This window comes from Rosa chinensis, chromosome 2, assembly GCF_002994745.2.
Source record: "Rosa chinensis cultivar Old Blush chromosome 2, RchiOBHm-V2, whole genome shotgun sequence".
Lineage (NCBI taxonomy): Eukaryota > Viridiplantae > Streptophyta > Magnoliopsida > Rosales > Rosaceae > Rosa > Rosa chinensis.
This window is the reverse complement of record NC_037089.1, coordinates 16,992,064-17,013,765: the sequence shown is the minus strand read 5'-3', so window position 1 is coordinate 17,013,765 and position 21,702 is coordinate 16,992,064. Positions and strand designations below refer to the sequence as shown.

Here is a 21,702-nt window from a genome sequence, read left to right as displayed (position 1 = left end):
TGTGCATAAGCTTTGATTTCCTCCACTATTTGTCCAATAAGTGAGGTTTCAACACCATTTCTATGGGCAGCAGCCACCAAAGAAGCATTATCATACAATATCAATGTTGCTCCACCCGTTGTCGGTGGCCCAGGACAATCCTTCCCTTAGCGCCAGCGCTTCCACATCGATTAGTATGTTATTTGTTACATATAAATGTTTAAATGAGAACTATTTACAAATAAATTTGATCAATAACCATAGACTGTATATACAGCAAGTCTAGACATCGCAATTCATAATTTGTGAAATTCTCCCAGGCAAACGAATTACACTTCATCTAATTCACAAACCTTTTTATGAACTAGTCGCGTCAAATAAACGAAAGTCTCTGCGAAGACTTACTATTTGATATGGTATAGCCACCATGGATGACTTACTATTTGATATCGCATAGCCTTTATGGATGATAAGATCAGTGGTGTTCACCTAGTCAGTTGCTGACCAAATAATTTATGCTCAACAACCCTTACATTTACATCCAAAGGTGGAAAACAAAACAACTCAACTTAATAATAATTCTCTCTGCCCTTGGATTTACATCCAAGGGTGGTTGAGCATTATTTTCTTGGTCAATAACTGACTAGGTGAACATTTTCGTGATAAGATATAGTATGCCAGACCTAGCTGCAATTAATTATTTCATGTTAATAATTGAATCCCTTCACTGACCAAACAATCGAGGAGTTACCGGGATTGCTCCTCTCCCCTGCGACCCGCGTTCCGGATTGGTCGATCCCGATCTCATATTGAATCGATTGTTTACCTAGGATCTATCTTCTGGTGTTATTGAAGAAAATTGATTTCTTCTTCGTGATTAGATTGTCTTCATTGTTCATTGAATATGACTTTCTCACGAGAGATTATTCAGAGCACCGCCGTGCACTTGCACCAACATAAATGAATGGTTAGATTGCATTAAATACACTTTTTGTTTATTAAAAATAAAGTTGATAATAAATATCAAGGGTTGAGATTATTTTATAAGAGTTGGGTCACTTACACCGTCGGTGCATAGAATAATTTCCACTTTCTCACGTCTCTTTTCTATTTTACTCGTTAATTCAAATTTAAAGGCTTTCTCTGCCTCTCTTTCATACATTGGTCATTAAATTCTTTCTAATTATACACAAATTCATTTGATTATTTCTTTACATTTAAAACTTTCTTTAATTGGTTAATGACTTAATCAATCATTCAAAATAATTTAAGAGTTTGATTATAAAAGTAGAGTGCATAAAATTCAGAAACCTACCCTTATCGTACCACATACCTAGGTAACTAGCGTAACGCGTATTCACACCGGTGCGACCCGCAATCCAGGTAACACTATAATCGAGCTTTGTGTATAAGTACTCTACGGTCTCTACCAATAAAACTCTCACCTGGTTTATTGCATAGCAGATAAACTCGACAAAACAGTACTAAGAAATACTCTCTCTCTCTCTCTCTCTCTCTCTCTCTCTCAACTCGACAAAACAGTACTAAGAAATACTCTCTCTCTCTCTCTCTCTCTCTCTCTCTCTCTCTCTCACATTAGCCATGGCTTGTAACAAGAGTTTTTCCAGCAATTACATGCTACTGGACCCCAACGATGTGGGTTTCTTTGATCTGATTCACATCTTGATCTCCAATAACTTGGAGAAGAGAAAGTTCGTTGACTCCTCCGATGACAAAGAAGATGACTTTCAGCGCAGATGGCTCATATTTCTGTCTATTGTGGTGCAGAAGTTGCTGCAGTTTGTGTCGAAGCCAATGGCAGTTATTGGCTGGGCAATCGAAATGTTCTTGAACTTTTTGTCAATTAATGGCTGCAGCTTGCATGGACTGCTTCTAAATCTTTTGCGAGGTACTTAGTTTTAATTGCTTCCTAATTCTCATATTCATGCAATTGTTTAATGACTGTGGAATCTACAGATTAGCATACTCTCTCGTCACCACTCATAAGTAGACTGCTCGGTCTTTGAGTATCGTTAAATCAAAACATTTAGCATAAAATCAATTAGCACCAAGTGAACGGACTAGTAACACCCCTAAAATCTAAATAGATATACTTACGAGAAGAAGTTAATTAAATCAGTTTAAAATTTTATTTCTATATGAAGGCAGCCGTGTCGAGCGGCGGCGCTCTTCCATGGGAGAGAGAGAGAGATTGCAATTGGTATGTATTTGGAAGTAAATATTTTTGTTTTATTCTTTTTTGAATTATTGATATACATCCACGCAAGTAAATTGTCACTGTCTGAAGTCAAAGAAATTAAAGAATAATAATAAACGCACGAAGTTGTTGGAAGCCACTAAATTATTGTAGTGGTTATGATGAACTGTCTTATTCCTTATGTTCTAGTTTTGCTGTTATGTTATGAACTTATGATCAACTATTGATACTTTATATAAAGTGTGAACCATGATGTAGATAGAAAATACGAGAAAATAAATAATCTGCATGTATTAGACTAATTATCGAATGGAGATTAATCACTTGGGTTATGATTGGCACGCAGGCAAGATCATAGTACCAGATAGCAACTCAGAAACATTCTTGTCGTTTATTGGGAATTTGGATAAGCGAGTAAAGCTGGACAGTAGAATCAAACCTGGAGATGCCAAATATAATGCAGCACTCAGTGTGATGGCCTCTAAACTATCATATGAGAACCATGCCTGCATCAAAACTACAGTCCAAGATCACTGGAAGGTATCACATTAATTAATTTACAACTTCAACTGGGTCTAATATTGCTTCCATTAAAACTCAATTAGAATGGTAATAATAGATTAAATTGTGAAGCTCATACCTAATTTTCTGTTTTTTGTTTTCAAACTCTGGCAGATGGAGTTCGTGGGGTTTTACGACTTCTGGAATGGTAAGAAACATCCAAAGCCGAGAATTAATACATTGGCATATACAATAATGTCATATTCGCACAAAAATAGTTGATTGTGATTAATGATTCAGATTAACAATTTGACAGTATATCATCATAATTAAATATAGAGCTAATTTCATTTTATTTTCTTAACATTTACACTTTAAATCAGTTGTGGCCCTGCATTTTTAATTTCACCATATGTACCTATGGTGCTCTCTAATTTAATTAATCATGTCCAATTATTAGTTTTTTTGTCAAGTATTTTGTAAATCATCAAATCTGGCATGCAAAATTATATTGTATGTGACTACAATTTCAAAATACATCACACAATCGTTGGCAAGATAGTCAAGGGTTAGACAAGAGTGGTTGAAATTAGTAAGTACATGACCATCCTTGATGAAATTAAAAGTGTATGAGTTCAAATAATTTATGGTGTAAAGATTAGGGAGGTAAAATGAATTTTGCCCTATAAAATATATTTATGCAAGCGGTCAGTTATTTTAATACTAACTAATTTTTTTTTTTTTTTGCAGAGTATCAGGGAAAAGCTACAACACAAGCCTTTATGCTTCGCGACAGATCACGTGCTGATCATGATACCATTGTTGTTGCCTTTAGAGGAACCGAACCCTTTGATGCAGATGCATGGTGCTCTGACTTTGATATTTCGTGGTATGAACTTGAAGGTGGAGTTAACGGAAAGATCCATGGTGGCTTCATGAAAGCTCTAGGTTTACAGAAAAATATCGGTTGGCCAAAGAAGATCCAGCAAGATGACAAGCACCCCTTAGCTTACTATGCTGTTAGGGACATGCTGAAAAAGCTACTAAGTGAAAATGATAAAGCGAGATATATCATAACAGGGCACAGTTTAGGCGGAGCGTTAGCAATTCTCTTCCCTGCAATTTTGGCATTGCACGAGGAAAACGACCTGTTGGAGAAATTGGAAGGAGTTTATACATTTGGGCAGCCTAGGGTTGGAGACAAGGAATTTGGGCAATACATGGAAAATGAAGTATTGAAAGAGCACAATGTTAGGTATTTTAGGTTTGTTTATAGTAATGATATGGTGCCCAGGTTACCCTATGATGACAAGGCCCTCATGTTCAAGCACTTTGGGACCTGCCTCTACTATAACAGAAACTATGAAGCGCAGGTATGCTTGCTGTTTCTCTTCTCTTATCAATCACATTACTGAAATGAAATTAAAGGTCTGTCTGAGAATGCTTCTTCTAATTAAATTCTATATATGTTCTTAATGATTCAGATTCTCCCAGAAGAGCCAAACAAGAATTACTTCTCCCCATCGGTGCAAATAACTATGATGGTGAATGCATTTTATGAGCTGACGAGAAGCTTCACAATTCCAAATAAGTACGGACCTGACTACGTCGAAGGGTACTTCTTCAGATTGTTTAGGCTAAGTGGTTTGCTAATGCCAGGGGCATCAGCACACTGTCCCCAAGATTACGTGAATTTAACCAGATTGGGACCCTCAGATGTGTTCCTCTCACCTAAGCCCAAGCAATTGTGAATAGGGCTGTAAGTAAGCTCGATACAGCTTGTGTTCGACTCGTATTCGGCTCGATTTTAGCTCGTTCGGCTCGTGTTCGTAAGATAAATGAGCCGAGCTTGAGCTCAATATTAAGCTCGGCCAAAAAATGAGCCGAGCTTGAGCAAGGATATATTCGGCTCGTCTAGCTCGTGAGTAGCTTGTATTTTCCATGAGTAGCTCGAGCTTGTTAAAACTCGGCTCGTTTGTTAAAGCTCGACTAATGAAATTTGTACTATAAAAATATAATTATTCTAATCTCAATTCTTCAATTCTTTTTATTACATTCCTTTTCAATTGGAAGAGAATCTGAGTTGGCCTCATTCTTATTTAATTAGTTTAAGTGCAATTTTGAGTTGGATTCATCATTTTGAGTTTATTCTAGACAATAAAAGGGATTTGTATGATGGTCAGACATCAAATTTGGATTATTAATTTAAATTTTTTTCTATCTTTTTTATTTTTTAAATTTAAAGTCAAATGAGCCAAGCCGAGCCTATTCAAGCTCGAGCTCGTCCAATAAATCAAGCCGAGCCGAGCCTAGCTCGGGCCTAAGAAAAATATTCAAGCCGAGCCGAGCTTGAGCATGGAAAAAAAAATTCAAGCTTTAGCCCGGCTCGAGCTCGATAAAAAACAAATGAGCCAAACATGATCACCTTGGTATTCGCTCCGGCTCGGCTCATTTACACCCCTAATTGTGAAACCATGCAAAAGGAAATTATTTGTATTGCCTACCATTATGAGCAGGTTTCAATTAATTAATTAATTGTAATTTGCAGCCTCTATAATCGCATCCAAAATCAATTGGCAATTGATAAGCAATGCCCCTATTTTTTCCATGTAGGATGTATATATCTTCAACACGCCCCTACACGTGTGTCGAATCTTCAAGCCATACATGTGGACAACTTTGAGTGACGAGAAACCCGTGTGACTGTGAGCCCGTGAGGTATGCACACGTGAAACAACCCGCTCTGATACCATAATAAAGTAATTTGAGATTCGCATCCAAAACCAATTGATAATCGATGAAGTGACTCAAACCCTTATAAACTCATAGATAAGGTCCCATTTTTTTCTATATGGGTCTATAGGATGTATATATTCTCAACACTTAATATTCTATATGTATGTGACTTGCTCTTCTAGCTCTGGGAGTGAAATTTAATTTCTACTATTGTTTAATCGATATACAATTTTTATGGTTTGCTTTTCATCTTCAGCGGGTTCATCGTTTCTGACTCAACAGTCTAGGGTCATGTGGCTTGTCTCTTCTAATCCTCATTTTTCTTTCGATGCCGTCTCTTCCTCACTGGAACACAAATTAAAAGTTCGATTGTTTCACGCCTAGCATCTTCATTGTAGAGTCTCGATCATCTAGGTTGTGATGACTTTTGATTATGGGAGATTGGGAGATCGAGTCTGTGGAAAAAATATGGTAAGAGGATTTTTTATGTGGTTTTAGGGTTTAGGACTTAATATTTGACTATTAGTATTTAGTACCCAATTCAAAAATCAAAGAATCAGATCCTCTAAAATAAAAGTGCCTGTGTCAAAGATGTAAATATCCTTTCCCTATCCTTTATATATTTTATAATCATGGCATGCTCCAAGAGAAAAAGATACTTCGATCAGTAACAGTACCAGGGGCAGAAGTAAGTAGAAAGCCTTATGGGCTCAAGCCTAAACAGTGTGTGTGTCTACCTTTAGCCCATACCAGCACAAGGAAAAGAAAAAAATTTATTTGTAAAAGTCTCGTGTATTCCCAGTCTCCCACAGTAGCTTACACCCTCACACTACTCAGTAGGTCAGATTTGTGCATTTCGATGGAGGTCAGTAGTGTTATCGTTTGAAACAAATCCCCTAAGTCTATCTTCGAAAGCGAAATGTCTTAAGCAATCCACACCCCTTATTGTCTAGTAGCCTCAATCTGCGTCTCAGACCAAGGAATCTCCAAAGCAACAATCTTTCTTTCGCTTTCTTGTAAACAAGTTATGAAACTCTATGTCTCTATCGATCTCCCCTGTTTTGAATTTTTGATACATCTCTGTTTTTCTTCCTGCTCTGTTTTTCTCAATGAGGTTTTCTCAAAGAAATCTCAGAAGAAGAAGCTTGCCGATTCTATTTGCTACCAGTGGCGGATGTAATTGTGAGTTGGTCTTTTGCGTATAAGTTGAGGATTGGGATTGTTGGGACTTCTCTTACTATTGGTTTTGCTTGGTGAGTTGGGGGCTGTCGGTTTTGGGTTTGTTTGTGTACACTGTTTCTGGTGGGTGTTCGGAAACATCAAACATGGACTGGTTTTTCAGCTCAAGCAGTCAAGCTTTTGTTGGGTTTTGAGATTTCTTGATTGATGCTTTCTTTGGCTTATAATTATGATGTGATTATTTTTTATTTAAAGATGTGCATTTTGTGTTGCAGATTGGAGAATTTTTATTTTAGAGTTTTGGTGATAGTGTCTGGGTTTATGCAAAAAAAATAAAAAAACTAGTGATTGTTCTAATTAGCCTAGACAAGTCTCAGATCTCCGATCCGCCACTGAACAGTACTGCTTTATATACACCCCAACACCAACCATCTGGCATGGCAATGATGGCATTGTTAAAGCTTAATTAAGAGTTTGACAAACACGAAAAACAAAAACAAAAACAAAAAACAAAACAAAACAAACAAGAAAAACAGCAAACAATTCCCTTTTTTTCTTTTTTTCTCGGCGAATCAAAAGATTTTCCATTTAATTACGTTCCAACGAGCATATCTGTCTGACTGTCTTGCTTGCCTAGACCATACATTCAGCACAGTACGAAATGGAAATAGTCCTTTTCTATGCAGAATGAATAAATGATGAAAGGACGAAAGATAATTGAACTAACCTGAAGCACAAGGGCCCATTTTCAATCAATCGAAGCACTATACAATAAATCTCATCAAAACGCATGCGAAAACAGAAAGCAAAGCTTTAAGGTCTCGATATTTGACGGATTTGAGGCTCAGCAACAAGACTATTATCCTTCCCATAAACTAAAATAAAATTGAAAAAGTTCATAATTACCCATTGCTCATCACAGTTTTGTTCTAATGCAAACATTTCTCATCGGTTGACAGTACTAATGAGCCAACCACTGCCATCCTAATAAATGCTTTACGGTTCCTTAAACAGTAACACAGATTGTATATCCACCATTTTAGGTCCAAATCCCATAAGCCATGGCCTGCGACAAGGGATTTTCCAGCAGTTTTATGCTGTTGAAGCCAGAAGAAGTCGGATTGTTTGGTCTGTTTCACATTTTGTTCTCCAGCAAGTTAGAGGAAAAGAAATTTGTAGATTGCCCGGAGGGAACTGTCACTGACGAGATCAGCTTCAGGCGCAGATGGCTCATATTTGTTTCCATCTTGGCTCAAAAGTTTCTGCAACTTGTGTCAAAGCCACTCTCAGTTGTCGGATCTGGGATCGAAATGTTTTTGAATCTTGTATCCGTCAACCGCAATGTTTTTGTGCTCGTGATCAATTTCTTCCGAGGTTAGTCTCCGCCTCCTTGTGCTTAAATTGATCTATGTCGTTCCTGTTTAAGCATGTAGGTATGCTCGATCATGCAAGAGAGAGATAAGAGAACTTAAATTACTTGTTCTTTTTCTGGAAAAAGGGAAGAAGAAATAATTAAGTAGACTAGAAAGCTTTTAGCCTGTATGGCAATATGAAATTCATACGTTACTCTATTGAGAGGAAAAAGAATTATTTTAATAAGGAGGAAAAAATTAATTACAATAATAAAAAAAACATACATGTATTGAAGATTTGAAGGATGTAGTAACTTTTACTGAAATCTTTTATAATCCCACTTTTTTGTTTTGTTTTTAGAGAAATTGAATCATGTTTCATTAATAATTTAACGACCTCATTAGGTTAAGTCAGAGAGATTTTCGAATTCCTCATAATACAACTCGATGCTCAAATCAAACTGCTGAAAGTAAAAATACCGAAAAAACAAAATAAACAATTATAGATTGTCTATAATTTGCAAACTATTTATTTTGTCGAGTTAGAATTGAGGAGGTGATTTGAATCTTGGTTTTTTGAGTCCTTCGATCGATTTTGTATAAATACTGCAGTTAGCCAAAAAATTATACGTCTTCATGTACAATAAAATATTAAAATAAAAACAAGAAAGTACGTATGAAGCCTTCAATAATTTCCATCCTGGGTAGTGGGTGACTCATGACCTTATAAAAGCCTTTTGTTGTTCCGAAAATCCATAGCCACACAGAGGTAGGCAGAGATTTCAACGGTCGGTGATAATGATACCTTATTCTCAGACAGCAGGGCCCTCCTTGATGTGTGTTCAACAACAAAAACGTACCTGTAACTTGTGTTTTTTTCGATACAGGCAAAAAAGGTTATATGTATTATTAATTGGGAGAGCTCTTATGGTTTTTTTTTTTTTTCGTGATTGTAGTATGAGAATTTGTGACTCAGAGTCTCAGAGCTTCATTGTCACTAAGAACAAAGCTAGATTTAAGAAAAGAACTACGAAAATTACAAAGATGCTAATTGTTTATGAATTTTTGTTCTTCTGGATTAGATTTGACGGATGGGTTTATATATGTTGATCAGGGGTGGTGGTAAAGCCAGATAAGACATCAGCAACATTCCTGTCATTTATAGGAAATTTTGACAAGAGGGTGGAGTTGGATAGCACCATTAAATATGATGATGCTAAGTACCATGCAGCTCTCTCTATGATGGCTTCTAAAGCATCCTATGAGAATAATGCCTACATTGAAACTACTGTTAGAGATCATTGGAAGGTATATACGCTTAACAAATTAGCAGTAGTTCTTACATATTAATTGTCAAGTACTTGATATTGAATTAACTAATTTTAATACCAAATCTGATTGATCTTACAAGCAGATGGAGTTCTTAGGATCCTTCGACTTCTGGAATGGTATGGAAGTAACTTGAGATATTCTTTTTAAATTGATCTTAAACTTTTGTCATTTTTATGTTATCAAACAATCTGTCAAGTAAATCTAGCAAAATCACTCAAGACGGTGGACATGGATAAAACGAAAGAGAGAAAACTAAAAAGAAAACCGAAACAAATAGAAGCAAAAGGGAAATTAGGAGTGGATGCCTCCCAGAGAGAGAGAGATATATTTTTTTGTTTCTTGAGATAAGGTGTATCATACTATAAAATTAAACATATATACTCTTAATCTTTAACAACAACAAAAAACCTGAGCACATCTCTCCCTTACATATGTCAATAAGAATCGAACTCATGACCTTGTTGAAATTATAACTTACCAATAAGTCATAACCCACCGACAACATATGTACTCTTAATCTAATTACATTTGCCATTTAATTAGTTTGGTAATTAACGAACTGATCGAATACCAACCGATATTTTAGGTTTGGTAAACCGACTTGTTGGTAATCAAAATTGATTAAACCGAAATCGAATATTACTTTGGTTTTGGTAAATACCGAATGTACCGATTATCTAAATATTAGCTATATATACTCTAGTTTTCAATACAATACACGTACATGTATATTAAGAAATGTAAACAAATTATTTTCATAATAATATTAACATTATTACTAATACTAGATTAATATAGTATTTGTATTAAAAGTAATATGGTAAAAGATCGTTAAATGACTAATTTTATTGAAAATAACTAAAACTTGAAGTCATATGTAAATAAAGAGAGCTATAATCAGATAAGTAGATGAATACAAAGTTTTCAACAACTTATCAAATTAAATAATCTAGTATTGTTCATTCTAATTTATATTATAAAGAAATACTTGTTGTAAAGTTGGTAATACCAAAAATTGAAATACCGAATATGGTAGATATGATTAAAGACCGAAAATTTTGGTTGGTAATTGGTAGCTTCATTTTGAAACCGAAAGCTTTGGTTTTGAAGTTGGTAAAACTTATAACCGACTGGAACCGACCAAGTAATAGCCCTAACCTTAACCCAACAAAATTAATAACAAGCCATATTGTGGAGAAAAATGTACTTAATTTCACTTTCAATAATTATTTTGTTGGTTTTCACAGATTATCAACAAAAAGCCACAACACAAGCCTTTATGCTTCGGGATAAGTCTTCTGACCATGACATCGTTGTTGTGGCCTTTAGGGGAACCGAACCGTTTGATGCAGATGCATGGTGCTCCGACTTTGACATCTCTTGGTATGAGCTTTCAGGGGTCGGAAAAATTCATGGCGGCTTTATGAAAGCTCTAGGTTTACAAAAGAATGTTGGTTGGCCTAAGGAAACCAAACAAGAAGATGGTCATCCAGACTTGGCTTACTATGCTATTAGAGACATGCTAAACAAGCTTTTGAGCCAAAATGATCAAGCTAGATACATATTGACAGGGCATAGTTTGGGAGGGGCTTTAGCAATTTTGTTTCCAGCAGTTTTGGCTCTCCACAATGAGACATGGTTATTGGAGAGATTGCAAGGGGTATATACATTTGGGCAACCAAGGGTAGGAGATGAAAAGTTTGGTGAGTTCATGGAGAAACAGTTGCAAGAGCATAACTTTCAGTATTTTAGATTTGTTTATGGTAATGATATGGTTCCTAGGTTGCCTTATGATGACAAAGCCTTGATGTTCAAGCACTTTGGGACATGCCTCTATTATAATAGGCACTATGAAGTGAAGGTAATTAAGTACACTAACCATGCATCCAGATTTATATTTACAATTTGAAAATAAAATATGCATGTTTAATTTCTGACAAAAATATTCTTTGCAGGTTGTGGACCAGGAACCTAATAAGAACTACTTCTCCCCATTGGGGGCAATACCAATGATAATAAATGCATTTTTCGAGCTAATTAGAAGCTTCACCATTGCAAAAACAAAGGGGCCAGATTATAAAGAAGGGATTTTTCTCAGAATTTTCCGGATAATTGGCTTGGTATTTCCTGGGATTCCAGCTCATAGCACTCAAGATTATGTGAATACGACCAGGTTGGGGTCCTCGGACGTCTTCCTCCTACCAAAACACACATCATCCCATGTAAACTAGATGTATCAAGCTTACAAGTTTGAGCATGACACAGGAATCGTATGGTTTGGGTTTGGTTGACGACATAATAGTTTTTCTATGCTTGATATACATGTATTAATTTGTCAACCCTTTCTTCGTGGTACCACTCAGGGCCGGCCCCGAGGGCTACCGCCTAAGGCAACCGTTTCAGGCCACCGGATCCCAGAGGGCCTCGATGCTTTAATTATGTATATATGTTATGTTATGTAAAGTGTATATGTTCTGTTTGCCACCAAAAATAGGGGGAACATGTTGCTCCAGCGGTAGAGCTGTTGGTTTGTGTTAGAACCAACCAAGGTTCGAGCCTTGTATCCCATTTTTGCTTCTATTTAGATTTTTTTCCTTCTCATTTTCCGGTTTCTTGCTTCTTTTAAGGAAAAAACTATTCATTTTCCTTTTCCATATAAAAACAGACAACTAATTCATTTTCTTTTCCTTTTTCATATCAATAACTAATTCATTTCCTTCTCTATATAAAAATTTTGACCAAAAATTCTATATATTAATTATGTTTAACTACTTTTGTATTTGAGAAATTTATTTACTAATAAAAAATTCATAAATTTTTGTTTTGTTATTAATTCTTCACAGGATTTTGTACTTCTTTTGGCGTTGTGTGTGTGTGTGTGCCAGCGCGTTCGTGTGTGTGTGTGTGCCAGCGCGTTCGTGTATGTGTGAGCGAGGCCACATTTTCTTTCTTCGTCTCAGGCCATTAGAATCTCATGACCGGCGTTAGTACCACTGAAGATGTATTGGTCAAGGTTAAGAAGTTTCTTTTCTTAGCTGATTTCATTGCAAGTGGTGGTAATTGTTGACAGAACCCGCCTGGATTTCATCCTGAAATCCAATCAAGCTGCCCTTGTGAGGCTTACTTTAGAAGAAACTATACCTAAAAATTTGGCAAAACCACTCATAACAATGGACTGCCCAACCTCTGGAAACAATCTAACATTTCTCAATAACACAATCCATCCTCAACTCCTGCAACCTACATGTTCTTCACAATTCACAACCAAATATAAAACAATATAACTCTTAATCATCTCAAATTTACAATTTACACTAGTGGTTGGTAATTCTTAAGGTATACAAGAATAAAGAATCAAGATAAACAATTTCTACAATGCAGAGGCGGTATTGACAACTATGCCTCGATTTCAAGTACGCCCGACCAGTGACGTAGCCAGAATTTATAATAAAAGAAGTCAAAAATAAAGTTTTAACTTTTAAGTGAAACATTTAGTGAAAAATTTATACTCAATAAAGAAAGATACAAAAAGAAGAATAATCTTAATTTCCTTACAGGTGTAACTTAAATCTATAGCATATATAGGTTACTCAAAAACGCGAAAGAAATAGGAAGAGTTAGAGGGGTCAACAAGAAGTTTACAAACATGTTAAGAAAAAAATATAGGATATCTATAAGAGAAAAGCTAAAGTCAAAATGACCCTCCTCGACCCTAGCAAGCTATGCCCATGAGCCCAACCTCAACTAGTCTAGTCTGCAAATTGGACATTTGAAACCAAAAGGTCCAGAGAAAAGTATTTGAAAAACGTTAGCGTGACTGGACAAAGAAATAAATATTTGCATTAACTGAAACTAAAAGGAAATTTTAATATTTTCTCACTTTATTCTTTAAATAGTCGATGCATGTAAACATTTATAAAACTTTTCTTTGAAACTGAAATCTCGTAAAATCGGACCAGTCCCGCTGGTTAAATAAAAAAGTGAAACGAGGGGAAGAAAAGTCACCACACAATAAAGAGCCTCTCAGGCTAAATACTCAACTCTACTGATCAACTAGTATTGTCTCGCCGCTAAGGCAGAACAGATACAGGGTTGCGGTGAGTCTGCAACAAAGGTAGGCTATTCATCTCACCATGAAGGAGGAGCAGAAATTAGCTAGCTAGCAATGAAATAATACAACCCAGGTATGGTGAAGAAAAACAATCTAAAAACCATCATAAAACACTTCCCCATAAATCTTGCATAAATCCATAAATCACAATGTAAAATAAGTCTGATCCCCAATCATACTCGGAAAGCTCAAGATCAAATTATACTCAAAGAAACATAAATCAAGCCAATGTGATTACCAATATCTCATAGAACTTAATCAACGATAACATAATAGCAAGATTTAACGAAATTCACTAATTACCAAAGAAAATCATGTCAGAAAAAGAATTCATCGAAATCCATCATAAACCATAACAATAAGAGCAAATTAAATTTTGGAATGCTCCTTGGAAACAATTATTCAAAAGCGCAAGTCATGACTAGAATTAAATCCAAAGTATTTATCAAAAATATCATATATCATGACAAAATCCACAATTTCAACTTCGAGCATGGAAATTTACCAAAGTAGTTTATAAATCCAAAGTATCTTATCGGAAAAACGAACCAAGGCATCAATCATAAATCATTTATTGAAACTAAATCCAACATGCTCATAAGGAAATAAAACATTCATTTAGAAAAGAAATAAATGTCCACTCACTATATATGGCTAAAACAGCCAAGTGTAGGGTTTCCTCGTCGAGCAATCACTTGGTACGTCGTCCTGTATACAATTATTACTCATAACGATAAATCCAAGGATATGAAGTTAAATACGAATTTCTAAAATGAAACACGAAAATTCACTTAAATAAATTCCTTGGAGTTCTGAAATCAGATCGGAATTGACCTTTATATCGTCTACTTTAATGAAACATGAAAATTCACTTAACTAAATTCCAAACTTCAATGATTTCGTCTACTTAATTATTTTTATATTCTAATGAAAAATTAGAGCAATCTAATGGTCGAATTAATGTGAATTCGTACCTGAATTCTCAAAACTTCATAAATTCCTATTATCAAACCCAAACTTCCACATATACTTACCAAATTGTACCCACAAGCTCTACCTATTGGCTAAACTAAAAAGCCAAAAGAGACGGCATGTGCCACGCTCCACTAATATGACCACTCATTTGGTTGCGAAACCTACGTAAAAATGTTCATAGCAACAAGCTTAGCAATTCCTTCAACTACCATAAGGTCCAAAAACAAATAGCGAACTCGAAAATAATTACCTCGAAATAGGCCTCATCAAAAAGTCAGCGGATCAAGTGGGCTGATGGAGGTCCGCCAGCCCGCAGGGCCAAAAACCCGACCCAGCTCGTCAAAAAGCCCGCAATAGGTAGGTTCGGCCAGGTGGGTAGAGGGCCAGGCCTAGTTTAAAGGTTTGAAACCCGGCCTGACATGCCAAAAGCTCGCTAGGCCCGACCCGTAAATGCCTGCTACTCCCGGCCCATAAAATCCCGTAAACCATATCCGATACGAAGCTAGAAAGAGAGGTCAAAATTGGCTCCAAAACGGACCCACACTTTCAAGCAGAGTTAATTGCCTTCCTCAAGTCCAAAGAGGAGGTGTTCGCATGGTCATACGCTGACATGCCGAGCATGTTATCCGATCTGATACGCTTCACCCGCCCACCTCAACCCTAGCAATCAACCTCCCTATGGTATATGTATTATCGTAAACATATAATGTGTGTGTGTTTATAATTATCTATATACATATATAGATATATGTGTGTGTGTGTGTGTGTGTGTTTACATATATATATACACACACACACACACACAAAACCGTTCGAGAGCGAAAGTCCGCAACCCAGAATAAGTGCAGACGTCGCTCCTCCGGCCTCGATCGAGCAGCGACGACGGCGTTTCTGTTGCCGGACGGAACCAGGCCAAGACGTGGAGCAGTTCAGAAGCGACTGGAGTCGTCGACAAAGGGTTCGATGTCGAGCTCAATGGGCTTCCATGGTTTCCGAAGAGCTTGCCGCACACCGCTGAGTTTCCGATCGCGTTCGCCGCTTGCTCGAGGCAGTCGGGGATGTCCAGAGGGGTGAGTCCGGCACCTGCAGTGCAGCGATCATCGCCTTCCCGACGCCGGAGGAGCGACGTCCGCACTTTTTCTGGGTTGCGGACGTCCGATCTCGATCCGGCTTCTATATACATATATATATATATATATATATATATATATATATATATATATATAGAGGGCTTTTCCACTAAGGGATCCCTTTTTTGGTTTTTTCTAGGGATAGGGCATTAGACAAACTTTTTGATTACATTTCGCAATCTCAACCATTCAGTTTTTAAGTCGTAATATGTAGATCACTTATGCAAATTTTTAGTCAAATCAGTGATCGTTAAGGCATTCAAAACTTGATCGAAAACCAGACCTAATTCCTTAATGTTTTAACTATATAGAATTGTACCCAATATAAAGAAAAAACAAGAACAGAAAAACAAAAACTACATAGAATAACCATCACATGCATTGTCGAACAAACTTTTGAAGAGCTCTTCAAATTAATATCGACCTGATGAGGTTATCAAAATCATGAACTTGCAAATCAATCTCAATAGCTCTTTATACGTAGTTCTTTGATTATCTAGTTTTCTATAACGAACAAAGATTTGGGAATCACATTAATATTAACAACACCCTCGGACAAGAACTGTCAATTTGCATTGTGGTCCGGCGAAACCAAAAACGTGGAAGTGTGGAACACGAAAGGTGAAATGATAGTTGCCTGATATCTAAACCCGTTGCTTTTCCTTTGTGGTAAGTAAAGGAAGATTTTTATAAAGTAAATCTTACTAATCTATTAAAGTCAGATTTGCCTCCTGAAGACTTCTTTTAAGTCATCTCAAATTCTCAATATTTTTTTTTTCCCGACATGTCCCCATAACTTATTCGTCATTCTCATGATCTCATCCTTCTTTTAGGTTCGCTCATCAAAAAAATTCTTCCTTTAGGTTCTTTATCTCCGGTAACAGTCAGAAGTCTATGTTAATTACCAACTCATATACAACAACTAGTGAAGCAGTCGGATTGATAACTAGGTTTACCAGCAATAAACCTAAGCAAAGGATTCTGGATTCCACCAGAGATAAAAGAGAATAATCTCAATTTTATTGATAAAAGATGATAAGATGCGTTCTGTAGCCTTAAGGCGGCTTATTTATAAGAAAATAAACCCTAGGGAGACTAACAATGGAACCCTAAAGCCCATGGGTAAAAACGAAAACAACCCGAAAATAACTAGAAAAACCAAAACGCTGAAAAATAGAAAAATGCAGTTTCGAGGCCCTAAACGACCCCGAAAGCCCGAAAAAGGTCACAGGTTGTGGCAAAGCGATGAGTTTGATTTCTGGCGCGATTCCCTTTCCGGAAAGGTAAGGTGCGTCCCAATCGGACTCCGGAAGCCCATTTCACGTCTATTAGTCACTTTTCTTTTTCCACCTTTAGCACGATCCAATTGTTCTTCAAATTGGGCCGCCATCTGTTCTGCATCAGTCTCCTCCACCTCCGAAGAACTCGACCCCGAGTTCTCTTCAGGATAAAGAGCCTCATCTTCACGAAACTCATGTAGATCAGCAACATTGAAAGTGTTAGAAATGCCCATTGAATCTGGAAGTGCAACAACATAAGCATTATCATTGATCTTCTTCACCACCTTAAAAGGACCATATTTTCTGGGCTTCAACTTGTTATAGGTACCAACAAGAAATCTCTCCTTCTTCAGGAACACCATCACGTCATCACCTTCCTGGAACACTTTAACTCGCCAATGCTTGTCAACTGCAGCTTTATACTTGGCATTAGTTTGTTCCAACTTGGCCTTAATTGATTCTCTAACAAACTGCACATCCTTGGACATGCTTTCAGCAGCAACACTAACACCAGGAACTTTAGGAAGCTTTACCAAATCCACCACATGTCGAGGAACAGCAGTATAAACTAAGGAGAATGGGGACTTCCCTGTTACACTATGCACAGCACTGTTATACGCAAACTCCACCTGTGGTAAGGCATAATCCCATTGTTTGGGCCTATCTCCACAAACACTCCGAACCATGTTACCCAGGGTTCTATTAGTAACCTCTGTCTGTCCATCAGTTTAAGGATGAGCTGTGCTGCTACGGTTCAAGGTTGTGCCAAACATTCTCCACAACGTAAGCCAAAAGTGACTAAGGAATTTCGTGTCTCTATCAGAGGTGATGGACTTGGGCACTCCGTGCAAACGAACCACCTCCCTGAAAAACAGTTTGGCTATATTGGACGCATCAGCAGTCTTCTTACAAGCTATAAAGTGCGCCATCTTAGAGAACCTGTCAACTACCACAAACACAGAATCCACACCTCTTTGGGTACGGGGTAATCCCAGCACAAAATTCATAGCAAGATCCTGCCAAATATCATCAGGAACAGGTAAAGGAAGATAAAGTCCTGTGTTTTGGGACTGACCCTTAGAAACCTGGCAGGTGTAGCACTTCCTCATGATAGTTCCTGCATCCTTTTTCAACTGTGGCCAGAAATACCTCTCCTCAAGGCTAGCAATAGTTTTGTCTCGGCCCAAGTGTCCACTCAAACCCCCTCCATCCAGATCTCTAATCAGTTTTTCTCGCAATGAAGAACTAGGGATACATAACCGATTGCCTTTGAATAAATATCCTTCATTCACATAAAAATCTGCAACTGCATTATTGCTACTGCACTTGGTCCAGATCTCCTTAAAATCAGTATCTTCCTCATACAACTCCTTCAAGAGCTCAAACCCCACAATCTCCTGAGCTAAGGTGACCAGCAAGGAAGCCCTCCTACTCAAAGCATTTGCCACCCTATTAAGAGTACCAGATTTATGTTGAATCACAAAAGGAAATTTCTGCAGAAAACTCACCCACCTGGCATGCATCTTATTCACAGTTTTCTGACTATTAAGGTACTTCAAGGCTTGATGATCCGTGAACAGTACAAATTCTCTCTGAATCAGGTAGTGCTCCTATTGCCTCAATGCTCGGAACACTGCATAAAATTCTTGATCATAAGTACTCCACTTATGGCGAGCTTCACTCAGCTTTTCACTAAAGAATGCTACTAGTTTCTTCTCTTGTGACAATACAGCACCTACTCCCACGCCACTAGCATCACATTCAACCTCAAAAACCTTATCAAAATTAGGAAGAGCGAGAACTGGTGCAGTACAAAGCTTTTCCTTGATCAAGGCAAAACTCTTCTCTTGTTTCTCTCCCCACTGGAATTTGCCTTTCTTCAAACATTCAGTAATAGGGGCAATAATGGTACTGAAATTCTTCACAAACCTTCTGTAAAAGGTAGCTAAACTATGAAAGCTCCGCACCTCAGAAGCTGTTTTTGGAGCTGGCCATTCTCTTATAGCTCGTACCTTCTCTTCATCAACCTGAATGCCTTCTTCTCCAACCACAAATCCCGGAAATAATAACTTGCTGGTGCAGAATGTACATTTTTTTAGGTTGATGTACATTTTATTCTCCTGTAAAGCTACCAAAACCTGCTTCAAGTGCACCAGATGTTCTTCTTTGGTCCTGCTATATATCAATATATCATCAAAATACACTACTACAAAGGAACCTATAAAAGGGCGAAGAACCTGGTTCATAAGCCTCATAAAAGTGCTGGGTGCATTAGACAATCCGAATGGCATAACCATCCATTCGTACAAGCCATCCTTGCTCTTAAAAGCTGTCTTCCATTCATCTCCTGGCTTGATTCGAATCTGGTGATATCCACTTCGAAGGTCTATCTTGGTAAACACTTTGGAACCCTCTAACTCATCAAGCATGTCTTCCAAACGAGGAATAGGGAACCTGCACTTCATAGTTATCTTATTAATGGCCCTGCTATCAACACACATCCGCCATTGATTGCCCATCTTAGGAACAAGGAGGACTGGAACTGCACAAGGACTCATACTCTCTTAAATGAACCCCTTTTTCAACAAGTCTTCAATCTGCTCTCTCAAAATCTCATTCTCCTTGGGACTCATTCGGTAATGTGGCAGATTGGGCAAGCTAGCTCCAGGCACCAAATCAATCTGATGTTGAATGTCTCTCATAGGTGGCAGCTCGTTGGGCAACTCATCCGAGATCAGCTCTTCAAATTCCCCCAACATGTCCTGCACTTCCTTGGGGATCACCACTTCTTCCTTTTCTGCAGACAACAACCCCTTTATCACCACTGGACAGAAAACCTCAGATTCTTTAAAGGCCCTCTCCATCTCAAGTTCACTGCTAGACAAGGTCAGGAAATTCTCCCCTTTCTTCACACCAGATTTCTCAAATTGACACACAGGAGCCATAGCAATTTTATGGCTATTCCACATAAACAACATCACATTGTCCCTGCCTTTATGAGTCACATCCACATCATATTGCCAAGGTCGTCCAAACAAAATATGACAAGCATCCATATCAATAATGTCGCACAAAACTTCATCTTTATAATGCTTACCAATGGATACCGGTACTTTGCAGGATTCAACAACTCGAAATTGTGGACCTTTCTTGACCCACCCAAGGGAATAAGGTGTCTCATGAGGCTGCGTAGGTAACTGCAAATACTCCACCAGTTTCTTGGCTACAAAATTTTCGCAGCTTCCATTATCCACAATTAAATTGCACACTTTGTTATTAATGGAACAAAGTGACCTGAAAATATTGCGCCGCTGCCCCTCTTCTTTAGGACATAGTAGAACCCGCTGCAACACAATATTAACCTTCTCAGGAGATTCCTCCTCCGCAAACTCAGCCCCATCATAATCTCCATCTCTTCCAACTTCTTCTTCATCCTCATCATAATCATCTATAAGGGCAGTTTGTCTCCTCTCAGGACACACATTAGACCTATGCCCAGGCTTGTTGCATCGATAACAGATATCTGTTGTAGGTTTAGCATAGGGATTATTAAACCTCTGATTCGGGGCCCTATTTTGAGCACCACTAGAACTGTTAGAACTGCCCGCGCCTTTAAAAGGAGGATTAGAAGCTTTAAAAGCGTTTTCTGCTCTCTGCAGCGTGGTTGTACCCTTGGTGGTTGAGGCGTTAACCAAATCTGTACTCCTTTGGTAGTTATACCTTTGGAAGGAAGAAGCTCGTGAAGGCTTCTTCAACAACTCTGCCTTCAATGCTAGGTTCGTAACTTCGGCCATAGTATGAACAGTTTGTAACCCAATTCTCTCCTGAATGGAAGGCTTCAGCCCACTGATATAGCGATCCACCTTCTGGCCTTCAGTTTCCCCTAATTCATTACGCTCCGAGTAGCGTAAGAACTCAGCTGTATAATCAGCCACCGTCCTAGTTCCCTGGACACATTCTATATACAGCCTGTATAAAATCTGCTCATAATCATCTGGCAAGAACCTCTCCATCATCAACTGCTTCATTCTTCGCTATGTTCTAACACCCTGCTTCCTCTGCTTCTTTCGAGTGTTCTGCAACTTATCCCACCATACTGCAGCAGTACTCTTCAATCTCCAAGCAACATGCTTAACTTGCTTGTGTTCAGGCACTTCCATACTCTCGAAGAATCTGTCCACCTGAAGCTGCCAATCCAAATAATCTTCTACACCCAAATTGCCTGAAAAGAAAGGAATTTCGGCCTTAACTTTGTAATCCTGGTCAGCTTGTCCCTGTTGTTCATGTTGTAAAATTTCGTCTGGAGGCTCAGATCCTGATGTATTATCAACAACTTCACCACATGGAGCCCTAACTCGCTGGCCTCCTTCCCCATCTCTACGCCGATTATTGTTGTTGTTGTTCCTCTCACCCAACAATCCACGAATTTCTCCAATCTGATTGTTCATGGAATTGATGGCAGCGGTAAATGCTGCTGTAAGAGCTTCAATATCTGATTTCGTGACTTCACCCATTGCTACTAAGGCAAATAAAAGAGACAAGGAAGACCTGCTCTGATACCACCTGACGCAGTCGGATTGATAACTAGGTTTACCAGCAATAAACCTAAGCAAAGGATTCTGGAGTCCACCAGAGATAAAAGAGAATAATCTCAATTTTATTGATAAAAGATGATAAGATGCGTTCTGCAGCCTTAAGGCGGCTTATTTATAAGAAAATAAACCCTAGGGCGACTAACAATGGAACCCTAAAGCTCATGGGTAAAAACGAAAACAACCCGAAAATAACTAGAAAAACCAAAACGCCGAAAAATAGAAAAATGCAGTTTCGAGGCCCTAAATGACCCCGAAAGCCCGAAAAAGGTCACAGGTCGTGGCAAAGCGACGAGTTTGATTTTTGGCGCGATTCC

The 21,702-nt window shown here is 37.9% G+C and overlaps 2 protein-coding genes across 2 annotated transcripts; both read left to right on the top strand.

Annotated features, from left to right (window-relative positions):
* Positions 1-1,437: 1,437 nt before the first annotated feature.
* LOC112183289 (triacylglycerol lipase OBL1) lies at positions 1,438-4,751 on the top strand. The gene is made up of 5 exons (XM_040513667.1): positions 1,438-1,888; positions 2,544-2,737; positions 2,873-2,906; positions 3,449-4,071; positions 4,183-4,751. The coding sequence occupies exons 1-5, from the start codon at positions 1,582-1,584 to the stop codon at positions 4,447-4,449; spliced, it is 1,425 nt and encodes a 474-aa protein (XP_040369601.1). The 5' UTR covers positions 1,438-1,581; the 3' UTR covers positions 4,450-4,751.
* A 2,690-nt stretch (positions 4,752-7,441) lies between these two features.
* LOC112188262 (triacylglycerol lipase OBL1) lies at positions 7,442-11,891 on the top strand. Its single transcript, XM_024327346.2, has 5 exons — positions 7,442-7,987; positions 9,080-9,273; positions 9,380-9,413; positions 10,545-11,158; positions 11,253-11,891. The coding sequence occupies exons 1-5, from the start codon at positions 7,675-7,677 to the stop codon at positions 11,526-11,528; spliced, it is 1,431 nt and encodes a 476-aa protein (XP_024183114.1). The 5' UTR covers positions 7,442-7,674; the 3' UTR covers positions 11,529-11,891.
* The last annotated feature ends 9,811 nt before the right edge of the window (positions 11,892-21,702 follow it).